We start from the raw sequence: 26,419 nt of genomic DNA, 5'->3' as shown, positions 1-26,419 counted from the left end.
CCGATTCCCGAAGCAGAAAACATTTAGCCGGTTTAAATTTAAGCTTAGCGGAACGCATCCTGAGGAACACCGCTCTCAGTCGCTGGAGGTGCTCCTCGAAAGTCCGACTAAAGACGATGATATCGTCAAGATAAATCAAACAGGTATCCCATTGGAGGCCCGACAAAACCAATTCCATGAGTCTCTGGAACGTGGCGGGAGCGGAATGTAAGCCCATGGGCAAACGGTTGAATTCAAATAGGCCCCCAGGTGTCCGGAAAGCAGTTTTAGGTTTAGACTCGTTATCGAGTGGCAATTGCCAAAATCCAGAAAGCAGATCGAGTGTGGAAAAAAACTGCGCTCCCGCCAAGGCATCCAGCGACTCATCCATCCTGGGGAGCGGATACGCATCCGCCATCGAGATTTTGTTTAAGCGGCGGAAATCGACACAAAACCACAAGGACCCGTCCTGTTTCTTTACTAGGACAATAGGAGCACCCCACGGACTAGAAGAGGGCGAAATGATATCGGCCGCCAACATATCATTAACCGCCGATTGCACATGTTCCTTCTCGGCTGGGCTGAGCCGGAAGGGATTCTGACGAATAGGGGCCGCGTCCCCTGTAGCTATGTGGTGGCGCAACAGGTCAGTGCAGCCGATATCGTACTTATGTTTGCTGAACACGTCAGCAAACTCGATGAGCAAACCCCTCAATGCTCCCAATTGCACCCCGGACAAGTTAGCAGAACCGGCACACAGCGAGTCCAACCACTCAGTCCCCTCATCACTTTGAGGATGCGACTTGACAGTGAAATCTGCTTGAGCCACGAGCCGTTCCTCAACGGGTAGCGGCGCGGCGTGAGCCAGCACCGTTCCCTGCGCAATTACGGCCGGCCGCGACCCCGTATTCAGGACCATTACGAACGGCTCACTGTCCCCTCTCACCATGGTTTGAGCAACCGCTAAGTCGAGGCCCTTACTGGCTCTGTTTGACGGCCCCAACAGCACCCCCTGTGCCTCCGCACCCACCTCGAGTGGCTTCCTGAACCGAAGGGGTACTAACATTTGCGATCCCGGGGGCACCCGTACAGTGTGAGTTGCCAGCGCCTGCACCGTCGCACAAACCGTGCGCACTTTGGTAGGGCTCGACAAGAACGCAACCCGCCGACCTGACGGAAGCTCTATGCAGGCCTGATCTATCAGAATTTTGATGGGCATTTTGGACAAAAAGTCCGTACCTAGCAAACAGGGAACGGCCAGCGATGATGATACAAAAATAGGGCCCGCTAATTTAATGTCACCAATGCAAATAGTCGCCCGAATCTGGCCGATGATCCCCAGGGATCCCCCATTCGCCGCATAAAATGGCACGTCTACTGGCAGAAGAGGTCTACTTTGGACGGGAAGAATGTTATAAATAAGGTCCGAGATGATGGTGGCCGACGCACCCGTGTCAACAAGCACCCGGACCTCAACCCCGTCAATGAACCCCGTTACCACGGACGACCCGGCCGACGCAGCCACGATCCTGTGGGCCAATTCGGACCACTCGACTGCTTGCGGGCCGCGTACGGACCCCCCTCGCCGAATTGAACCCCCGGCACCCAGCCGCGAACCCCCCACCGCGAAGCGGCGACCCGAATGTGCCGTGTTTGTGGACCGAACGTGTGAGGTGCCGCGACTTGCCGGGTTTAGTTGGGATGACTTGTGGCCCTGGTCGTCGTCCCGACGTGGTCCTGTGGCGCGCTGACGCGGGGCCCGGCACCCGGCTGCGACGTGACCCCGAAGGCCGCAGTTGTAGCAGACGACGGACGTCGTAGGTTTCGGTTGCTCCAGCTTGCGGGGCGAACGTGTGGGCGAACGACCTCCCGTTCTCCACTCCCCCGGACGCGATGCAGCGAAGGCCTGCTCCTGCACCGCAGCTGGCTGAGGTTCGGCGATCGTGGCGGCCAGTGCCGCGTTCCCCGGCCATTTGCAGACGACCCCCGGCTTGCGTTTGAGGACCTCGTACGCGTGAATGCTCGTGGCGATCGCCAGGGAGCAGATATCCATCTCGTCTGCCACGTTGATGGGGACCCCCAACTCGTGGGCCAACACCAGCAGCTGTTCCGTCACCATGGCGTCCTTCCCCTCCTTATCCATGCGGGGAAAAGCTGCGTCCGCCAAGGCGAGTAGTGCCGTGCGGTAGGCTAGCGTCGTTTCCCCAGCCACCTTCCGCCGATCGTAGAACTGGTGGCGACACGTGGAGGGCGGCCCGAACACCTTCGCCATCAGGTGTAGTGCGGCCTGGAGCGTAGAGCGGGACGACCTTGCAGCAGATGTGAAGGCTGCAAGCGCGTCGTCGTCAAGCATCGCTGGCAACGCACGCAGGGCAGTGGTGTCGGACCACCCCGACATCTCCTGATGAGCGAGGAACCTTCGTTGGAAGGCTCCCCAGTCGCCCCCATCCGCCTTGAACGCCGACAGCGCGGGCAATCTTTGCTGGAGGACCCGATCGTCGTCGACGTCGGAGAGATTTTCCCGCGCTCCGCTGGAGTTGTGTAAAATGTCGGCTCGGTTGTCAGGCGCAAAATGGAGGGCTCCGGCGCGCGCTGATGACGTGGGCTGCGCTGCGCGGAGGTGTCCGGCCACGTGGCGTCCGTCTTTCCCGCCAATCGGTGGCGGCCCCCCAAAAACGGCGGCAACTTCCAGACTTTTGGCGCGAAGCGCCTTTTGGCGGGAATCCTCCAACGTCGCTTCCTCCACGACCCCCGCAGCCGTTTTTTCCGCTCGCCGGAACGGAGATGTCGGCCAAGACAGCGGCGGCGGCGAGTAGCAACTCCGCCAACCGGGAGTGCGCGTCCTGGAGGCTGGTGTCGGAGGCAAGCGGAGCGTCGGCCATCACCGCGAAGTGCTGCATCGGCGGCAACTCCTCGTCCTCTACTCCCGAGGTCGGTGTCCCCGGTACGCCGTCTCATCCCGACCTCGCTCGTGGGTACGGGTAGTCTTCCTTGTGTCCATACTTCTTGAAGACAGGTTTACTTCTGACGCCAGTTGTAGTGTAGTAACTCGGCGGGAGACGACTTCACGGGTAACACACTCTTTATTTTATCCAACTCGTTCACAGGTGACTAACACCTACTTTGTATCTCGGGTGACAAACACCCACTTAGTATCTCGGGTGACAAACACCCACTTAGTATCTCGGGTGACAAACACCCACTTAGCTACTTGGCGACTAACGCCCACTGAGCTACTCGGATGACCAACATCCACTTAGTATCTCGGGTGACAAACACCCACTTAGCTACTCGGCGACTAACGCCACTGAGCTACTCGGATGACCAACATCCACTTAGCAACTCGGCGACTAACGCCCCTGAGCTACTCGGGACACTCCCTGCCCGGGGTATCCGTCTCGACTGTGGGTCCCCAGCCCGACCCACGGGGGCGTCGGACCCCGGGTCCAAAAAGTGTAATTAAGTCTTATTAACCACGCAAAAAAGACTTAATTACACTTTTTGGACCATCTTATCTGACAGGCACTATTTTAATTTACTTCACCGAGTGTTAACATCCCCAGTTATTTTTAACAGTACTCTCTTCATTTTTTCAGCCTGCATTGGTATAAACATGGGCATTTTCGTTCCTTTGTTCTATCATGTGTATCAGACCTCCCCTCCCCCCTCTCTGCCCATTGTGTTGGCGTGCGCAGCAGCCGCGTCCAAGCCGTCGCCAAATTTTTTTTTGTTGGCTCCCTCCCCCTCCCACCCCCCTCCCTCCCGATACGTTTCCATTCATTGGCTACCACATTCTGATGAACTCCCCCCCCCCCCCTCTCCTCCCCCCCTTCAACTTGCTTATAAGGGATTACATCTTGAATCATTGCTTCACTTGATGCAGCTAATCTGGCTGTGACGGTCCCACCTGATGACGGAGACTTGTGTTGCCTCCGAAACGTCGTGAATTTTATTTTTGTTTTGTTTTATTTTACTTTCATTACTTTTAATGTTTTACCTACGTGACTTTACCAAAAAAACCTGAGTATATGAATCCATTGAAAGGGCAGATCCAGCAGTGGATAGTGTGATTTTAATACGACCACAATGTGATACTAGTAATTATAATGCAATTCAAATCCCGCAGCCCGCAGTTCTCATGTCTGTTTTCCATATCGATACATACTGCGGTAAATGTGAGCAATGTCCTAGAGGGAAGGCTCATAGCCATCACAGCGGCCAACGAGGTCTCCCGACTGTTGCGTGAAAACACGTGGAAAATATATAGACACATGAGTGCACACAACACTGTACATACACAGCAGCGTAACAACACACGGGACTTTCTGCTATAGACTGAAATGTGATAATAGTTGCGTTACATTATAATAAACAACGCTTACAAACTATACCATCCAGATGGGTATCCACGGCAATTGCAACCATTTTAATTGAGCGACTATAACAATTCACCTTCGTTGTCTAGACACACCCTCGTCAACAAGTGTTCTTAAACATATTCATAAAACAACGTCAACACGCTATGATGCATGCACCTCTTAAAGTTTATCTCGATCAACATTGTAATATCTTAGACCGTATTTCACAGTTAAGGCCGATAACTTGATCACAGTTTACAGGCCATTGTAAATGTGCAAACTAACAACATGCACATAATTATGCAAGGAAATGCCCATCCGTATTCAAACGGAAGCGAACAATGATGCAGTGAAATGCACATTACTACTTAGGCTTGAGCACAATGGCCACATGAGATTAGGTCTGTTAGATATGAGGAGCGTTACATGCGAGAATAACAATTGAATGCAAGGAATTATTCTTTGGTTCTTTCGGTAAAGTCACGTATAAAGATGAAAATCCAGCAGAACGGGCCGCAGCGATTCAAGTTGGACCGCCGCGTGGCCACTGGAGGACATGCGCCGGCGGGCGTTTCTTCGTCATCGGAAGACGTAACAAGTGGGTTACGCTTTTCCAAGTTCTCGGCCCTCTTCCTCGATGTTATTTTGCGTTGAAAAAGTCCACTCTGACACCAATGTAATAAAGGACTCCGTCACACGATGTCGATCTCCGTCGGTCCTTTATTTGTGTTCGTCTTCCGCTCACCCCGCTGGCCTCCTCCTTGGTCCAGCGTCGTCTCTCCTTGCGCCCCGCGCACTCTGCAGCTCCCCTGCTGCTCCGCTCTGCAGCTACTCTGCTGCTGATGCAACCTCGCACGCCCTGCTAGTCCTCCGCTAGCTCTGCAGCTACTCTGCTGCTCCGTGCAACCTCGCACCCCCTGTGCTAGTCCTCCGCTAGCTCTGCAGCTACTCTGCAGCTGGTGCAACCTCGCACGCCCTGTGCTAGCCTCCGCTAGTTCTGCAGCTACTCGGCTGCTCCGTGCAACCCCTGCACGCCCTGTGCGCCCCGCGCACTCTGCTCTCTCCTCACCCCGCTGGCTGGCGCCGTCCGATGAGCCCCTCAGCCACCAGGCTGAGGCACGGCGGCCACCCAACGTGGTCTACGCTCTTCACTCCCTCGACTGCAAGCGATGTCTTCCGGTCTCCTTCCTATAACCCCTCGCCCACGTGACCCTGACTCCTCCGTCTCCCACGTGACCCTGACTCCTCCCTCGAGGATCGTCACATCCGGCCTGGCCATTTACGCTCGCATTACATATGTATGCATTGATCTAATGTATAATTTTAACGACACATTCATATACTTCGGCTATATAACCCCAGAACCTCTATTATGGATGATGTTAGTCCCGAAATCCGACGTCTTAAACTCGAGTGTATGTGTTTAATATTTTGGACGTGTTTTTAATGGTAACTTTATTAAATACGTAGAGATTACCAGCGCCTCGCACACGTCCAGAGACCTCGTGGGCCTCTGTGGTGGCTACGAGCCTTCCCTCCAGGACATTGTTCACATCCACCACAGCGTTACCGTCCGGCACCGCCGATGAGGTAGCGGATTATTTTTACGGAACTTTACTCGTGGCAGGGGAATGCCAAACAACAGGGGGCTCTTCTTCTGATAAACAAAAAACGAATGAAGGGGGCATGGGAGCGTGGCGTAAGGTGTGGAAAGCTGTAGGTCACAGGTATCAATCGAATTGGGTCAATGACACCAGCACACGAATGGTGGGGTCGTTTGGAATGATGTTGCATTGATGAAAGATGACGTTCTCGACTTTGCATTTTACGAACTTTACATTCAATTGTTATTTTTTTAATTTACAATCTGCATATCTAGCAATTAGCTTCTGTAATCTGGCTATTGAGCTTAATCTTGAATACATATGTTCATGTCACCGCATAATTCGGGTTAGTTTGCTAATATTCACCCTGCAATGTGCTGCAAACTGCTGCCAGTTCAAAGGCGTTACCAATGGAAATGCAGACTGAAGTATTAAAATTGTGATTTGGACTTTGAGGTGCAAGTTTATACCATGCTGACTTTGTTTTAGAAAGTACTTGTGTTGATATGACCGCGTCAGAACAATCAAGGTGACTTGTTTAATTTAATCCACGAAATTGTATTACGATTGCTGTCATACACTTTAAATGGTAATCGAAATGGTATTGCCTGTAAGCGTGTGTGTATTTACACTGCTGTGTAAGTACACTTGGGGAGCGGTAGTGTAGCGGTTTGTATGTACAAAGCGGTGTGTATGCACATTCGTCTATGCATATACACTGCTATGTCCACTCGTGTGTGGGTGTGTATTGCGTACAAAGAATTGAGGGGCAACGTGGTGATGAATGCGGCACCACAACAGGGAACTACAGGGATGAGACTCCCCGCTCGTGGTGCTAAATTAATGAAAACAGCGCCACTGAGTGGACAGAGCCCCGCCCCTACAGTTCGTGCGTGTGACGTCATGAGTGTGACGTCATGAGTGTGATCAGCGGACAGCCACGATGCTGCCAGGTGAGGGTAAACTTCTTCTTAGGTTTTTTCGGTAAAGTCACGTAGGTAAAACATCAAAATAAATGAAAATAAAATAAAATCAAAATTCACGACGTTTCGGAGGCAACACAAGTCTCCGTCATCAGGTGGGACCGTCACAGCCAGATTAGCTGCATCAAGTGAGGCAATGATTCAAGATGTAATCCCTTAAAAGCGAGTTGAGGGGGGAGGGGGGAGCTCATCAGACTATGGTAGCCAATGAATGGAACGTATCGGGAGGGAGGGGGGGCGAGGCCAAAAGGGTGGGCGACGGCGTGCAAGCGATTGTGCGCAAGCGGCCAATTACTGCACACGCCAACACAATGGAGCGATTATGCGCAAGCGGCCAACTGCCGCACACGCCAACACAATGGACAGAGAGGGGGAGGGAAGCTCTAATACACATGATAGACAAAAGAACGAAAATGCCCATGTTTATACCAATGCTGGCTGAACAATGAAGAGAGCACTGCTAAAACACAACTGGGGATGTTAACACTCGGTAAAGTAAAGTAAAATAGTGCCTGTCAGATAATATGGTCCAAAAAATTGTGATTAAGTCTTTTTTGCGTGGTTGATAACATCTTTCCAATGATTACTAAGTTTGTACCCATCATCACGGTAGAAATTATGTCTGTGTTTGTATATTTGTATGGCTTCGTGTACAAACCTTTGATGGTAGCCGGGAGGTTTGCAGAGAACCTTGGTCTCGGAAAAGACAATTTCATGAGAGCCCACCGAGTTGTAGCAATGATCGGCCACGGCAGAAGAATCAGTTCTGCCGTGTTTCAGATCTGACTTGTGCTCGCGGACACGATCAGAAACATGACGTTTCGTTTCTCCAATGTAGCAATCACCACAAATGCAACTCAATTTGTAGACTCCAGGATACTCTAAGTCAGGAACGACATCCTTCACAGATGGAATCAGATCACGGATTTTATGCACTGTACTGAATCGGACTTGGATCTTATGTTTGTTTAGAATTTTGGAGATCTTTTTGGTCACGCCAGCTATGTATGGTAACGTGATGGTTTTGGTCGGAGTTTCATGTGGCTGTTTCTGTGTGATGGGAGAGACAGCTTGGCGGATAGTACGGTCAGAGTATCCGTTCATCCTGAGGGCCCGATGTACATGTCTTAATTCACCGGTCAGGTGGTGTTTGTCAGAAATGCCATGTGCTCTGTGGTATAGCGTTTTGATGAGATAGTTCTTTTGAGATGGGTGGTGGTGGGAATCCGGTTTCAAGTAGGAATCTGTATGGGTGGCCTTTCTGTGGACAGAATGTCCCAAGGAACCGTCAGGACTCCTCTCAAACAGAATATCCAAGAATGGTAGTTTACCGTCTTTCTCCACTTCCATGGTGAATCTGATGGATGGGTGTCTAGAATTGATGTGGTCCAAGAAGTGGTTCAATGCTGGGAGGCCATGTCATCTGGCCACATGGCCTTGTCTATCATGTGTATTAGACCTCCCCTCCTCCTCTCTGCCCATTGTGTTGGCGGTTGCAGTGGCTGGCCGCTTGCGCACAATCGCTCCATTGTGTTGGCGTGTGCAGTAATTGGCCGCTTGCGCACAAGCGCCTCCACGTCCGTCGCCCACCCTTTTGGCCTCGCCCCCCCTCCCTCCCGATACGTTCCTTTCATTGGCTACCATAGTCTGATGAGCTCCCCCCTCCCTCTCCCTCCCCCCTCAACTCGCTTTTAAGGGATTACATCTTGAATCATTGCCTCACTTGATACAGCTAATCTGGCTGTGACGGTCCCACCTGATGACGGAGACTTGTGTTGCCTCCGAAACGTCGTGATTTTTGTTTTTATTTTATTTTACTTTCTACGTGACTTTACCGAAAAAACCTAAGCAGATTAATATTAGCAAATTAACGCGAATTATGCGGTGAGATGAATATACGTATTCAGGATTAAGCTCAATAGCCAGATTCCACAAGTCATGACTAATCCCATATCTGCATTTCCCATAAATATGCTAAATCCCTCTTGATATGCAAACTCTTGGAACCTCCGAGTTCAACCAGCCTACACAACAGAGGCTCATTCCTAACAGCGTGTTTCAGCCGCACCGAACCTCACAATAATAATATCCTCCCACCATCAACCAGTATATATACAAGGACTGTTTTCTTGGAATTTCAGATTGTAAATTCCAAAAATAACAATTGAATGTAAAGTTCATGAAATGCAACGTCGGAGAACTTCATCTTTCATCAATGCAACATCATTCCAAACGACCCCACCATTCGTGTGCTGGTGTCATTGACCCAATTCGATTGATACCTGTGACTTACAGCTTTCCACACCTTACGCCACGCTCCCACGCCCCCTTCATTGTTTTTTTGTTTATCAGAAGGAGGCACTCCCTGTTGTTTATCAATCCCCTGCCACGAGTAAAGTTTTGAAAAAACAACCCCCTTCCTTCATTGACGGTGTTGGACGGTAACGATGTGGTGGATGTGAGCAATGTCCCGGAGGGAAGGCTCGTAGCCACCACAGTTGCCCACGAGGTCTTTGGACGGATGCAAGGGGCTGGTAACCCCTCAATACTCAATGCAATTTCCAAAAAAACTCGTCACAAATTTTAAACAAGTGCGAAATATTGAAAACATACACACTGGTGTATATACACACCGAAGGTCGTATGTTACAGACTAGAAGATGACGATTGTTTTTTTGCGTAACGTTATAATGAACCACGCTTTCAAGCTAAACCATTCAGATGATTATTCAAAGTTTGACAGAAATTATAACAAAACACACTCGTTTGCTAAAAGCGCCATGCTCAACACGAGTGTCCTTAAATATGTTTATTAAACAGGTTCAGAACATCTTCTTGGTTCTTTCGGTAAAGTCACGCAGAAGGGAAGTAATACAATAATAAGAATAAAACATAATTAAACAATTCTCACAAGAATAAAACAATTCTCACAAGAATTGTTTTATTATGTTTTATTTTTATTATTTTATTACTTCCCTTCTACGTGACTTTACCTAAAGAACCATGAAGATGAATCCCTGCAGTTTAGAGGACATTGTCGGGTGAATATTAGCAAATTCACAGGAAGCACGGAATTATGCATGGAGATGTATGTAATTATTCAAACAGAAGTGTACAATTACGCAGTATAATGTGCATACGTATTAAGGTTAAATTACAATGGCCAGATTCGCTAAGCTATGTTGCTACATATGCGGATTGTTAATGTAGAAATTAACAATTGAATGCAACGTCCATGATAGGCCAAGTCGAGAACAAAGGATTTGGATGCTAGAGGGGAGTTATAAGGGGCTTAAATTTAGGACTCAAGACCATTTCGAGAGGGATTTCACTGAGGAGAGACGCGCAACTCCTCGCTCTGCAGATTACCCTTCTCCTGCGAGACCCAGCCTGGCGAGCACGATTGCCTGGCGACTGGGAGAGTTCGTGGCGATCTCTTCAGACGGGTTACAGGGACATCGACACGCCGTGCATCAACAAGTAAGTGTCTTCGTTAGTGGATACAACTGGTAGTCGCGTGTAGCCCGACTTACGAGACGTTACTGTGTGTCGGTTAGACGTTAGTGAGAGTTTTGCTTTTGGCGATTTGAGACAGACATCCACGCAGCTTAGAGGGTGCCTTTAACTCTCAACAAGACCCGCGACTGTTACTCTGCTCTGAAGAATCAGTCACATGGAGCAGATACTCTCTCCACAGCGCCACGCACACACGGGGGAGAAGCCGTTCAATTGCTCTGTGTGTGGGAAGGCATTTTTACAGAAATCACATCTTAACACTCACCAGAAGACACACACAGGCGAGAAGCCATTCAAATGCTCTGTTTGTGGGAAGGCATTTTTACTTAAATCAAATCTTAACACTCACCAGAAAACACACTCGGGCGAGAAGCCATTCAAGTGCTCTGTTTGTTTGAAGGCATTTGCAAGGAAAGCAATTCTTCACAGTCATCAGAAGACACACACCGGCGAGAAGCCATTCAAGTGCTCTATTTGTGGTAAAACATTTTCACAGAAATCACATCTTCACAGTCACCAGAAAACACACTCGGGCGAGAAGCCATTCAAGTGCTCTGTGTGTGGGAAGTCATTTGCATGGAAGTCAGATCTTCACAGGCACCAGAAAACACACACGGGCGAGAAGCAGTTCAATTGCTCTGCATGTGGGAAGGAATTTGCATGGAAGTCATCTCTTCACAGGCACCAGAAAACACACTCGGGTGAAAAGCGAATCAATTGCTCTACGAGGGAGAGGACATGTTCACGGTCATCACCCCGAAACAAGCATCAGAAGATCCGCAATGATAGGGAAGTGAAATCTAAAGGTGTAATGCAAAGTGCTGCAATGAGTCCTGAAAAAAATGCATCTTTCGAACCTATACAGGCGGATCCTGAGAGATCGTTGAATGTAGCGGATTTAACGAGTCCTGACGACAATTCATCTTTCGACCCCATGCAGTTGGATCCTGAGAGATGGCTAGATGTAGTGGATGTAATCAGCGCTGAAGACAATTCCACTTTCGACCCCATGCAGTTGGATACTCAAAAATGGCTGCTGGAGTGGCTGGAAAATCAAAGTTTTGAGCACTTCTTTTAGCTGTTGAAGTCCTGGAACGTGCATGTCTGTATCTCTGTAAGATTAATTAATAACGTACAATTTATTAAATCAGAAATTTACAGCAATACTCCAAGCTAGTGTGATCATTTGAACAAATATGTTTGATTGCTCTGTGTGTTTGAAGCATTTTCACGGTTAGAATAAAAGCTGAATTCGAAAGTGATGTAATGAGTTCTAAAGGAAATTCCACTTTCGACCCCATGCAGTTGGATCCTGAGAGATGGCTGGATGTAGTGGAGTGGCTGGAGACTCAAACGTATTGAGTACATCTGTTAACTGTTGCCCTGTGTATATTCGTGTCTCTTAGATGTATTTTTTCAGTCATTTCCATTACTCCAAGCTAGAGTGATGTTGTGAATGCCCTATAATGTGTTCAGATAAAAGTCTTCCTTGTAAGTTCCAGAAGTGTTCACTTATTTCAGAATGACAACAATGTTATACTTCTATAGATGCCTTGCTTCGTCTGGTGGTTGTATCATCGGGACTGGTAAATGTGTGGTGTTTATGGTAGAAGGTGCCATGTCATCTTCTCACAGCTAATTGCGTGTTAAAGTTTATTCTAGACTTCGTCACGTTAAGGTGGTGCTTTGTATTCCTATCGGACTACTTGTTGATGTGTTGTGAAGCGCAGTGGTTGTGTGGTGGTTCAATTTCTAATTTTACTCTCGTGGTTAAGTGGTTTTGTTGAGCTAAAGTTGGAGAAATACTGTGATCACAACTTTGCTAAATATTTTAATTTTTTTTTATCAATGTTTAATAAGTTAAAGAACTTAAAATTATAGGTTTCAGAGTGTGCGTGGATTACACGTTCGTTGTTATTGTGTTTGATGGCTTGGAAGAATGGCTTCAGTCGAAAAGGACGTCAATGGGGAAATCGACGTTTTCGTGTTAGATTTTAAGAATATGTTTTAACTGTTGAATTCCTATTGGGAAATCATCTTCCTAGTTCCTTCCTGTTTGAGCATGCTTATTAATACAGATTTCGATGGGAGTGTTCACGTGAATTTTCTTGCAGATTAATAAAGACCTGAATTGTTTTTGAAGATGACTGATCGTACGTTATTTCAACCATTTCCTTCCTTAAAAAACACGGACGAGTAGACACACACACAAGTGTGCTTATAAACACGACTGTCTACACAGCGGTTTGCATTCACACACGAGTGTGCATGTGTCTCTACGAGTTTTAACTTTAATTTACTTGCAGAACAATAAAGACCTGACATGTTAAAGATGACTAATCGTCCCTTATTGCTACAATGTTCATAGCGAACACGTGTGGAGGCGAGTTTCAGGTGAAGCATCTCCAGCACACAAGTTGACCCTCACCCGCCAGCATCGTGGCTGTCCGCTGATCACACTCATGACGTCACACTCATGACGTCACACGCACGAGCTGTAGGGGCGGGGCTCTGTCCGCTCAGTGGCGCTGTTTTCATTAATTTAGCACCACGAGCGGGGAGTCTCATCCCTGTAGTTCCCTGTTGTGGTGCCGCATTCATCACCACGTTGCCCTCAATTATATGTACGCAACACACACACACGAGTGGACATAGCAGTGTATATGCATAGACGAATGTGCATACACACCGCTTTGTACATAGAAACCGCTACACTACAGCTCCCCAAGTGTACTTACACAGCAGTGTAAATACACACGCGCTTACAAGCTATACCATTTCGATTATCAATAAAAGTGTATGACAGCAATCGTAATAATGTTCTTGGATTAAATTAAACAAATCACCTTGATTGTTCTGACGCGTTCATATCAACACAAGTACTTCAATATTTTTATAAAACAAAGTCAGCACGGTATAAAGTTGCACCTCAAAGTCCAAATCACAATTTTAATACTGCATTGGCCTGGTAACGCCTTTGAACAGGCAGCAGTTTGCAGCACATTCGAGGGTGAATATTAGCAAATTAACGCGAATTATGCGGTGAGATGTATATATGTATTCAGGATTAAGCTCAATAGCCAGATTCCACAAGTAATGACTAATCCCATATCTGCATTTCACATAAATATGCTAAATTCCTCTTGATATGCAAACTATTGGGACCTCCGAGTTCAATCAGTCTACACAACAAAGGCTAATTCCTAACAGAGTGTTTGAGCCGCACCGAACCTCACCATAATAATATCCAGGGCCTACCTTGGCTCCTCCCACCCTCAACCAGTATATATACAAGGACTGTTTTCTTGGAATCTATCTTACTTGATACAGCTATCATGCTGTGACGGTTCCACCTGAAGACGGAAGCTTATGTCTTTAAATCCTCTAAACTTGGAGCAGTTTAGAAGACATTGCCGGGTGAATATTAGCAAATTCACAGGAAGCACGGACTTATGCATGGAGATGTAAATCTTTATTCAAACGGAAGTGTACAATTATGCAGTGCGAAGTACATACATATTAAGGTTTAATTGCAATGGCCAGATTTGCTAAGCTATGCTGCGACATATGCGAATTGTTAATGTAAAAATTAACAATTGAATGCAAAGTCCATGAAAGGCCAGGACGAGAACAAAGGATTTGGATGCTAGAGGGGAGTTATAAGGGGCTTAAAATCAGACCTCAAGACCATTTCGAGAGGGATTTCACTGAGGATAGACGCTCGACTCCTCTCTCTGCAGATTACCCTTCTCCTGCGAGACCCAACCTGGCGAGCACGATTGCCTGGCGACTGGGAGAGTTCGAGGCGATATCTTCAGACGGGTTACAGGGACATCGACACGCCGTGCATCAACAAGTAAGTGTCTTCGTTAGTGGATAAAACTGGTAGTCGCGTGTAGCCCGACTTACGAGACGTTACTGTGTGTCGGTTAGACGTTAGTGAGAGTTTGCTTTTTGGCGATTTGAGCCAGACATGCACGCAGCTTAGAGGGTGCCTTTAACTCTCAACAACACCCGCGACTGTTACTCTGCTCTGAAGAATCAGTCACATGGAGCAGATAAACTCTCCACAGCGCCACGCACACACGGGCGAGAAGCCGTTCAATTGCTCTGCTTGTTTGAAGGAATTTTCATGGAAGTCATATCTTCACAGGCACCAGAAGACACACACGGGCGAGAAGACATTCAAGTGCTCTGTGTGTGGGAAGGCATTTTCACTGAAATCAAATCTTAACACTCACCAGAAAACACACTCTGGTGAGAAGCCATTCAATTGCTCTGTGTGTGGGAAGACATTTTCACTGAAATCCAATCTTAACACTCACCAGAAAACACACTCTGGTGAGAAGCCATTCAAGTGCTCTGTGTGTGGGAAGGCATTTTCACAGAAATCACATCTTAACACTCACCAGAAAACACACTCTGGTGAGAAGCCATTCAATTTCTCTGTGTGTGGGAAGACATTTTCACAGAAATCCAATCTTAACACTCACCAGAAGACACACACGGGCGAGAAGCCATTCAAGTGCGCTGTGTGTGGGAAGACATTTTCACTGAAATCCAATCTTAACACTCACCAGAAGACACACACGGGCGAGAAGCCATTCAATTGCTCTGTGTGTGGGAAGACATTTTCACTGAAATCCAATCTTAACACTCACCAGAAAACACACTCTGGTGAGAAGCCATTCAAGTGCTCTGTGTGTGGGAAGGCATTTTCACAGAAATCACATCTTAACACTCACCAGAAAACACACTCTGGTGAGAAGCCATTCAATTTCTCTGTGTGTGGGAAGACATTTTCACAGAAATCCAATCTTAACACTCACCAGAAGACACACACGGGCGAGAAGCCATTCAAGTGCGCTGTGTGTGGGAAGACATTTTCACTGAAATCCAATCTTAACACTCACCAGAAGACACACTCGGGCGAGAAGCCATTCAAGTGCTCTCTTTGTGCGAAGGCATTTGTAAGGAAGTCAGATCTTCACAGGCACCAGAAAACGCACTCGGGTGAAAAGCCATTAAATTGCTCTCCGAGGGAGAGAACATGTTCACGGTCATCTCCACGAAACAAGCATCAGAAGATCCGGAATGATAGGGAAGTGGAATCAAAAGGTGTAATGCAAAGTGCTGCAATGAGTCCTGAAAAAGATGCATCTTTTCATCCTATACAGGTGGATCCTGAGAGATGCCTAGATGTAGTGGATGTCATGATTCCTGACAACAATTCCTTTTTAGACCTCATGCAGTTGGATCCTGAGAGGTTGCTGGATGTAATGAGCCCTGACGACAATTCCTCTTTCGACCCCATGCAGGTGGATACTGAGAGATGTCTGCTGGAATGGCTGGAGAGTCAAAGTTTTGAGTACTTCTGTTAACTCTTGAAGTCCTGGAATGTGCATGTTTGTGTCTCTGTTAGATCAGTTAATAAGGTACGAAATATTATTTCCGTGATTTGCAGTACTCCAAGCTAGATTGATGTTTCGGCCACAACGCAAGCAGCCGTATTCAGGTGGAGAACAGGTCTGTCAAGTAGTCATTCAGACTCTGTCTACTTGACAGACCTATTCTCCACCTGAAGATGGCTGCTTGCGTTATGGCCGAAAAGTCGTTATGTTTTATTTTTATTATTTTATTACTTCACTTCTACGTGACTTTACCAAAAGAACCAAGAAGATTTATCCCTGCAGTCACGAAAGCTTTAAATCGAAATAGAGTGATGTTGTGAATGCACTATAATGTGTTCAGATGAACGTATTCCTTTTAAGTTCCAGAAGTGTTCACTTATTTCAGGATTACAACAATGTTATACTTCTATAGATGCGTTGCTTCGTCTGGTGGTTGTATCATCGGGACTGGTAAATGTGTGGTGTTTATGTTCATCTTCTCACAGCTAATTGCGTGTTGAAGTTTATTCTAGACGTCGTCACGTTAAGGTGGTGCCTTGTAGTCCTATCGGACTACTTGTTGATGTGTTGTGAAGCGCAGTGGTTGTGTGGTGGTTCAATTTCTAATTTTACTCTCGTGGTTAAGTGGCTTTGTTTAGCTAAAGTTGGAGAAATACTGTGATCACAACTTTGCTCTATATTTTAAACATGTTCTTGAATTTTTTTTTATCATTGTGTAATAAATAAATAACTTAATAATAGGTTTCAAAGTGTGCCTGGATTGCACGTTCGTTGTTCTTGTGTTTGATGGCTTGGACTTCTGGACGAATGGCTTCAGTCGAAAAGGATGTCAATGGGGAAATCGACGTTTACGTGTTAGATTTTAAGAATATGTTTTAACTGTTGAAATTGGGAAATAATTTGCCCAGTTCCTTCCTGTTTGAGCAAGCGTATTAATAAATATTTCGATACGAGTGTTAACGTGAATTTTCTTGCAGATTAATAAAGACCTGAATTGTTTTTAAAGATGACTGATCGTACCTTATTTCAACCATATCCTTTCTTTAAAAAACACGGACGAGTAGACATACACACACAAGTGTGCTTATAAACACGACTGTCTATACAGCGGTGTGCATTCACACACGAGTGTGCATGTGTCTCTACGAGTTTTAACTTTAATTTGCTTGCAGAACAATAAAGACCTGACATGTTAAAGATGACTAATCGTCCCTTTTTGCTACAATGTTCATAGCGAACACGTGTGGAGGCGAGTTTCAGGTGAAGCATCTCCAGCACACAAGTTGACCCTCACCTGGCAGCATCGTGGCTGTCCGCTGATCACACTCATGACGTCACACTCATGACGTCACACTCATGACGTCACACTCATGACGTCACACTCATGACGTCACACTCATGACGTCACACTCATGACGTCACACTCATGACGTCACACTCATGACGTCACACTCATGACGTCACACTCATGACGTCACACGCACGAGCTGTAGGGGCGGGGCTCTGTCCGCTCAGTGGCGCTGTTTTCATTAATTTAGCACCACGAGCGGGGAGTCTCATCCCTGTAGTTCCCTGTTGTGGTGCCGCATTCATCACCACGTTGCCCTCAATTCTTTGTACGCAACACACACCCACACACGAGAGGACATAGCAGTGTATATGCATAGACGAATGTGCATACACACCGCTTTGTGCATACAAACAGCTACACTACCGCTCCCCAAGTGTACTTACACTGCAGTGTAAATACACACACGCTTACAAGCGATACCATTTCGATTATCATTAAAAGTGTATGACAGCAATCGTAATAATTTTCGTGGATTAAATTAAACAAATCACCTTGATTGTTCTGACGCGCTCATATCAACACAAGTGCTTCAATATTTTTATAAAACAAAGTCAGCATGGTATAAACCTGCACCTCAAAGTCCAAATCACAATTTTAATACTACAGTCTGCATCTGCCTGGTAACGCCTTTGAACAGGCAGCAGTTTGCAGCACATTGCAGGGTGAATATTAGCAAATTAACGTGAATTATGCGGTGACATGAATATACGTATTCAGGATTAAGCTCAATTGCCAGATTCCACAAGTAATGACTAATCCCATATCTGCATTTCCCATAAATATGCTAAATTCATCTTGATATGCAAACTCTTGGAACCTCCGAGTTCAACCAGCCTACACAACAAAGGCTCATTCCTAACAGCGTGTTTCAGCCGCATCGAACCTCACAATAATAATATCCTCCCACCCTCAACCAGTATATATATACAAGGACTGTTTTCTTGAAATTTCTCTTACTTGATACAGCTATCGTGCTGTGACGGTTCCACCTGAAGACGGAAGCTTGTGTTGCCTCCGAAACGTCGTGAGAATTAATTTATTATGTTTTATTTATTTTATTTTATTATTTCCCTTCTACGTTACTTTACCGAAAGAACCAAGAAGATAGAGAAGCTCTGTTGCTAGATATGCAGATTGTAAATTCCAAAAATAACAATTGAATGTAAAGTTCATGAAATGCAACGTCGAGAACTTCATCTTTCATCAATGCAACATCATTCCAAACGACCCCACCATTCGTGTGCTGGTGTCATTGACCCAATTCGATTGATACCTGTGACTTACAGCTTTCCACACCTTACGCCACGCTCCCACGCCCCCTTCATTCGTGTTTTGTTTCTCAGAAGGAGGCATTCCCTGTTGTTTGCCAATCCCCTGCCACGAGTAAAGTTTTGAAAAAACAACCCCCTTCCTTCATTGTCTCGTCCTCCATCTCTTCCGTCGTGAGAATTATTTTATTATGTTTTATTTTTATTATTTTATTACTTCCCTTCTACGTGACTTTACCGAAAGAACCATGAAGATGAATCCCTGCAGTTTAGAGGACATTGTCGGGTGAATATTAGCAAATTCACAGGAAGCACGGAATTATGCATGGAGATGTATGTAATTATTCAAACAGAAGTGTACAATTACGCAGTATAATGTGCATACGTATTAAGGTTAAATTACAATGGCCAGATTCGCTAAGCTATGTTGCTACATATGCGGATTGTTAATGTAAAAAATTAACAATTGAATGCAAAGTCCATGATAGGCCAAGTCGAGAACAAAGGATTTGGATGCTAGAGGGGAGTTATAAGGGGCTTAAATTTAGGCCTCAAGACCATTTCGAGAGGGATTTCACTGAGGATAGACGCGCAACTCCTCGCTCTGCAGATTACCCTTTTCCTGCGAGACCCAGCCTGGCGAGCCCGATTGCCTGGCGACTGGGAGAGTTCGTGGCGATCTCTTCAGACGGGTTACAGGGAGATCGACACGCCGTGCATCAACAAGTAAGTGTCTTCGTTAGTGGATAAAACTGGTAGTCGCGTGTAGCCCGACTTACGAGACGTTACTGTGTGTCGGTTAAACGTTAGTGAGAGTTTGCTTTTTGGCAATTTGAGCCAGACATGCACGCAGCTTAGAGGGTGCCTTTAACTCTCAACAACACCCGCGACTGTTACTCTGCTCTGAAGAATCAGTCACATGGAGCAGATAAACTCTCTACAGCGCCACGCACACACGGGCGAGAAGCCGTTCAATTGCTCTGTTTGTTTGAAGGAATTTTCATGGAAGTCATATCTTCACAGGCACCAGAAGACACACACGGGCGATAAGCCATTCAAGTGCTCTGTGTGTGGGAAGGCATTTTCACTGAAATCAAATCTTAACACTCACCAGAAAACACACTCTGGTGAGAAGCCATTCAATTGCTCTGTGTGTGGGAAGACATTTTCACTGAAATCCAATCTTAACACTCACCAGAAAACACACTCTGGTGAGAAGCCATTCAAGTGCTCTGTGTGTGGGAAGGCATTTTCACAGAAATCACATCTTAACACTCACCAGAAAACACACTCTGGTGAGAAGCCATTCAATTTCTCTGTGTGTGGGAAGACATTTTCACAGAAATCCAATCTTAACACTCACCATAAGACACACACGGGCGAGAAGCCATTCAATTGCTCTGTGTGTGGGAAGACATTTTCACTGAAATCCAATCTTAACACTCACCAGAAAACACACTCTGGTGAGAAGCCATTCAAGTGCTCTGTGTGTGGGAAGGCATTTTCACAGAAATCACATCTTAACACTCACCAGAAAACACACTCTGGTGAGAAGCCATTCAATTTCTCTGTGTGTGGGAAGACATTTTCACAGAAATCCAATCTTAACACTCACCAGAAGACACACACGGGCGAGAAGCCATTCAAGTGCGCTGTGTGTGGGAAGACATTTTCACTGAAATCCAATCTTAACACTCACCAGGAGACACACTCGGGCGAGAAGCCATTCAAGTGCTCTCTTTGTGCGAAGGCATTTGTAAGGAAGTCAGATCTTCACAGGCACCAGAAAACGCACTCGGGTGAAAAGCCATTAAATTGCTCTCCGAGGGAGAGAACATGTTCACGGTCATCTCCACGAAACAAGCATCAGAAGATCCGGAATGATAGGGAAGTGGAATCAAAAGGTGTAATGCAAAGTGCTGCAATGAGTCCTGAAAAAGATGCATCTTTTCATCCTATACAGGTGGATCCTGAGAGATGCCTAGATGTAGTGGATGTCATGATTCCTGACAACAATTCCTTTTTAGACCTCATGCAGTTGGATCCTGAGAGGTTGCTGGATGTAATGAGCCCTGACGACAATTCCTCTTTCGACCCCATGCAGGTGGATACTGAGAGATGTCTGCTGGAATGGCTGGAGAGTCAAAGTTTTGAGTACTTCTGTTAACTCTTGAAGTCCTGGAATGTGCATGTTTGTGTCTCTGTTAGATCAGTTAATAAGGTACGAAATATTATTTCCGTGATTTGCAGTACTCCAAGCTAGATTGATGTTTTGGCCACAACGCAAGCAGCCGTATTCAGGTGGAGAACAGGTCTGTCAAGTAGTCATTCAGACTCTGTCTACTTGACAGACCTATTCTCCACCTGAAGATGGCTGCTTGCGTTATGGCCGAAAAGTCGTTATGTTTTATTTTTATTATTTTATTACTTCACTTCTACGTGACTTTACCAAAAGAACCAAGAAGATTTATCCCTGCAGTCACGAAAGCTTTAAATCGAAATAGAGTGATGTTGTGAATGCACTATAATGTGTTCAGATGAACGTATTCCTTTTAAGTTCCAGAAGTGTTCACTTATTTCAGGATTACAACAATGTTATACTTCTATAGATGCGTTGCTTCGTCTGGTGGTTGTATCATCGGGACTGGTAAATGTGTGGTGTTTATGTGCATCTTCTCACAGCTAATTGCGTGTTGAAGTTTATTCTAGACGTCGTCACGTTAAGGTGGTGCCTTGTAGTCCTATCGGACTACTTGTTGATGTGTTGTGAAGCGCAGTGGTTGTGTGGTGGTTCAATTTCTAATTTTACTCTCGTGGTTAAGTGGTTTTGTTTAGCTAAAGTTGGAGAAATACTGTGATCACAACTTTGCTCTATATTTTAAACATGTTCTTGAATTTTTTTTTATCATTGTGTAATAAATAAATAACTTAATAATAGGTTTCAAAGTGTGCCTGGATTGCACGTTCGTTGTTCTTGTGTTTGATGGCTTGGACTTCTGGACGAATGGCTTCAGTCGAAAAGGATGTCAATGGGGAAATCGACGTTTACGTGTTAGATTTTAAGAATATGTTTAAACTGTTGAAATTGGGAAATAATTTGCCCAGTTCCTTCCTGTTTGAGCAAGCGTATTAATAAATATTTCGATACGAGTGTTAACGTGAATTTTCTTGCAGATTAATAAAGACCTGAATTGTTTTTAAAGATGACTGATCGTACCTTATTTCAACCATATCCTTCCTTTAAAAAACACGGACGAGTAGACATACACACACAAGTGTGCTTATAAACACGACTGTCTATACAGCGGTGTGCATTCACACACGAGTGTGCATGTGTTTCTACGAGTTTTAACTTTAATTTTCTTGCAGAACAATGAAAACCTGACATGTTAAAGATGACTAATCGTCCCTTATTGCTGCAATGTTCATAGCGAACACGTGTGGAGGCGAGTTTCAGGTGAAGCATCTCCAGCACACAAGTTGACCCTCACCCGCCAGCATCGTGGCTGTCCGCTGATCACACTCATGACGTCACACTCATGACGTCACACGCACGAGCTGTAGGGGCGGGGCTCTGTCCGCTCAGTGGCGCTGTTTTCATTAATTTAGCACCACGAGCGGGGAGTCTCATCCCTGTAGTTCCCTGTTGTGGTGCCGCATTCATCACCACGTTGCCCTCAATTCTTTGTACGCAACACACACCAACACACGAGTGGACATAGCAGTGTATATGCATAGACGAATGTGCATACACACCGCTTTGTGCATACAAACAGCTACACTACCGCTCCCCAAGTGTACTTACACTGCAGTGTAAATACACACACGCTTACAAGCGATACCATTTCGATTATCATTAAAAGTGTATGACAGCAATCGTAATAATTTTCGTGGATTAAATTAAACAAATCACCTTGATTGTTCTGACGTGCTCATATCAACACAAGTGCTTCAATATTTTTATAAAACAAAGTCAGCATGGTATAAACCTGCACCTCAAAGTCCAAATCACAATTTTAATACTACAGTCTGCATCTGCCTGGTAACGCCTTTGAACAGGCAGCAGTTTGCAGCACATTGCAGGGTGAATATTAGCAAATTAACGTGAATTATGCGGTGACATGAATATACGTATTCAGGATTAAGCTCAATTGCCAGATTCCACAAGTAATGACTAATCCCATATCTGCATTTCCCATAAATATGCTAAATTCATCTTGATATGCAAACTCTTGGAACCTCCGAGTTCAACCAGCCTACACAACAAAGGCTCATTCCTAACAGCGTGTTTCAGCCGCATCGAACCTCACAATAATAATATCCTCCCACCCTCAACCAGTATATATATACAAGGACTGTTTTCTTGAAATTTCTCTTACTTGATACAGCTATCGTGCTGTGACGGTTCCACCTGAAGACGGAAGCTTGTGTTGCCTCCGAAACGTCGTGAGAATTAATTTATTATGTTTTATTTATTTTATTTTATTATTTCCCTTCTACGTTACTTTACCGAAAGAACCAAGAAGATAGAGAAGCTCTGTTGCTAGATATGCAGATTGTAAATTCCAAAAATAACAATTGAATGTAAAGTTCATGAAATGCAACGTCGAGAACTTCATCTTTCATCAATGCAACATCATTCCAAACGACCCCACCATTCGTGTGCTGGTGTCATTGACCCAATTCGATTGATACCTGTGACTTACAGCTTTCCACACCTTACGCCACGCTCCCACGCCCCCTTCATTCGTGTTTTGTTTCTCAGAAGGAGGCATTCCCTGTTGTTTGCCAATCCCCTGCCACGAGTAAAGTTTTGAAAAAACAACCCCCTTCCATCTCTTCCGTCGTGAGAATTATTTTATTATGTTTTATTTTTATTATTTTATTACTTCCCTTCTACGTGACTTTACCGAAAGAACCATGAAGATGAATCCCTGCAGTTTAGAGGACATTGTCGGGTGAATATTAGCAAATTCACAGGAAGCACGGAATTATGCATGGAGATGTATGTAATTATTCAAACAGAAGTGTACAATTACGCAGTATAATGTGCATACGTATTAAGGTTAAATTACAATGGCCAGATTCGCTAAGCTATGTTGCTACATATGCGGATTGTTAATGTAAAAAATTAACAATTGAATGCAAAGTCCATGATAGGCCAAGTCGAGAACAAAGGATTTGGATGCTAGAGGGGAGTTATAAGGGGCTTAAATTTAGGCCTCAAGACCATTTCGAGAGGGATTTCACTGAGGATAGACGCGCAACTCCTCGCTCTGCAGATTACCCTTTTCCTGCGAGACCCAGCCTGGCGAGCCCGATTGCCTGGCGACTGGGAGAGTTCGTGGCGATCTCTTCAGACGGGTTACAGGGAGATCGACACGCCGTGCATCAACAAGTAAGTGTCTTCGTTAGTGGATAAAACTGGTAGTCGCGTGTAGCCCGACTTACGAGACGTTACTGTGTGTCGGTTAGACGTTAGTGAGAGTTTGCTTTTTGGCAATTTGAGCCAGACATGCACGCAGCTTAGAGGGTGCCTTTAACTCTCAACAACACCCGCGACTGTTACTCTGCTCGGAAGAATCAGTCACATGGAGCAGATAAACTCTCCACAGCGCCACGCACACACGGGCGAGAAGCCGTTCAATTGCTCTGTTTGTTTGAAGGAATTTTCATGGAAGTCATATCTTCACAGGCACCAGAAGACACACACGGGCGATAAGCCATTCAAGTGCTCTGTGTGTGGGAATGCATTTTCACTGAAATCAAATCTTAACACTCACCAGAAAACACACTCTGGTGAGAAGCCATTCAATTGCTCTGTGTGTGGGAAGACATTTGCACTGAAATCCAATCTTAACACTCACCAAAAAACACACTCTGGTGAGAAGCCATTCAAGTGCTCTGTGTGTGGGAAGGCATTTTCACAGAAATCACATCTTAACACTCACCAGAAAACACACTCTGGTGAGAAGCCATTCAATTTCTGTGTGTGTGGGAAGACATTTTCACAGAAATCCAATCTTAACACTCACCAGAAGACACACACGGGCGAGAAGCCATTCAAGTGCGCTGTGTGTGGGAAGACATTTTCACTGAAATCCAATCTTAACACTCACCAGAAGACACACACGGGCGAGAAGCCATTCAATTGCTCTGTGTGTGGGAAGACATTTTCACTGAAATCCAATCTTAACACTCACCAGAAAACACACTCTGGTGAGAAGCCATTCAAGTGCTCTGTGTGTGGGAAGGCATTTTCACAGAAATCACATCTTAACACTCACCAGAAAACACACTCTGGTGAGAAGCCATTCAATTTCTCTGTGTGTGGGAAGACATTTTCACAGAAATCCAATCTTAACACTCACCAGAAGACACACACGGGCGAGAAGCCATTCAAGTGCGCTGTGTGTGGGAAGACATTTTCACTGAAATCCAATCTTAACACTCACCATAAGACACACACGGGCGAGAAGCCATTCAATTGCTCTGTGTGTGGGAAGACATTTTCACTGAAATCCAATCTTAACACTCACCAGAAAACACACTCTGGTGAGAAGCCATTCAAGTGCTCTGTGTGTGGGAAGGCATTTTCACAGAAATCACATCTTAACACTCACCAGAAAACACACTCTGGTGAGAAGCCATTCAATTTCTCTGTGTGTGGGAAGACATTTTCACAGAAATCCAATCTTAACACTCACCAGAAGACACACACGGGCGAGAAGCCATTCAAGTGCGCTGTGTGTGGGAAGACATTTTCACTGAAATCCAATCTTAACACTCACCAGAAGACACACTCGGGCGAGAAGCCATTCAAGTGCTCTCTTTGTGCGAAGGCATTTGTAAGGAAGTCAGATCTTCACAGGCACCAGAAAACGCACTCGGGTGAAAAGCCATTAAATTGCTCTCCGAGGGAGAGAACATGTTCACGGTCATCTCCACGAAACAAGCATCAGAAGATCCGGAATGATAGGGAAGTGGAATCAAAAGGTGTAATGCAAAGTGCTGCAATGAGTCCTGAAAAAGATGCATCTTTTCATCCTATACAGGTGGATCCTGAGAGATGCCTAGATGTAGTGGATGTCATGATTCCTGACAACAATTCCTTTTTAGACCTCATGCAGTTGGATCCTGAGAGGTTGCTGGATGTAATGAGCCCTGACGACAATTCCTCTTTCGACCCCATGCAGGTGGATACTGAGAGATGTCTGCTGGAATGGCTGGAGAGTCAAAGTTTTGAGTACTTCTGTTAACTCTTGAAGTCCTGGAATGTGCATGTTTGTGTCTCTGTTAGATCAGTTAATAAGGTACGAAATATTATTTCCGTGATTTGCAGTACTCCAAGCTAGATTGATGTTTTGGCCACAACGCAAGCAGCCGTATTCAGGTGGAGAACAGGTCTGTCAAGTAGTCATTCAGACTCTGTCTACTTGACAGACCTATTCTCCACCTGAAGATGGCTGCTTGCGTTATGGCCGAAAAGTCGTTATGTTTTATTTTTATTATTTTATTACTTCACTTCTACGTGACTTTACCAAAAGAACCAAGAAGATTTATCCCTGCAGTCACGAAAGCTTTAAATCGAAATAGAGTGATGTTGTGAATGCACTATAATGTGTTCAGATGAACGTATTCCTTTTAAGTTCCAGAAGTGTTCACTTATTTCAGGATTACAACAATGTTATACTTCTATAGATGCGTTGCTTCGTCTGGTGGTTGTATCATCGGGACTGGTAAATGTGTGGTGTTTATGTGCATCTTCTCACAGCTAATTGCGTGTTGAAGTTTATTCTAGACGTCGTCACGTTAAGGTGGTGCCTTGTAGTCCTATCGGACTACTTGTTGATGTGTTGTGAAGCGCAGTGGTTGTGTGGTGGTTCAATTTCTAATTTTACTCTCGTGGTTAAGTGGTTTTGTTTAGCTAAAGTTGGAGAAATACTGTG

The 26,419-nt window shown here is 45.5% G+C and overlaps 1 protein-coding gene and 1 pseudogene across 1 annotated transcript; both read left to right on the top strand.

Moving 5' to 3' along the window:
- LOC144738284 (uncharacterized) overlaps nt 1-20,637 on the top strand; it is a 432,396-nt pseudogene extending 411,759 nt beyond the window's left edge.
- A 3,424-nt stretch (nt 20,638-24,061) lies between these two features.
- LOC144738283 (uncharacterized) lies at nt 24,062-25,729 on the top strand. The gene has a single exon (XM_078621293.1). It carries the CDS (start codon nt 24,062-24,064, stop codon nt 25,727-25,729), a length of 1,668 nt encoding a protein of 555 aa, XP_078477419.1.
- Nucleotides 25,730-26,419: the final 690 nt, after the last annotated feature.

This window comes from Lampetra planeri, chromosome 81 (assembly GCF_965212315.1).
Source record: "Lampetra planeri chromosome 81, kcLamPlan1.2.h2, whole genome shotgun sequence".
NCBI lineage: Eukaryota > Metazoa > Chordata > Hyperoartia > Petromyzontiformes > Petromyzontidae > Lampetra > Lampetra planeri.
Note: the sequence above shows the minus strand (reverse complement) of the source record. Positions and strands in the feature narration are given on the sequence as shown.

Excerpts from the sequence above, each read along its gene's own strand:
- LOC144738283 (XM_078621293.1), top strand. The coding sequence starts at position 24,062 with ATGGAGCAGATAAACTCTCCACAGCGCCACGCACACACGGGCGAGAAG.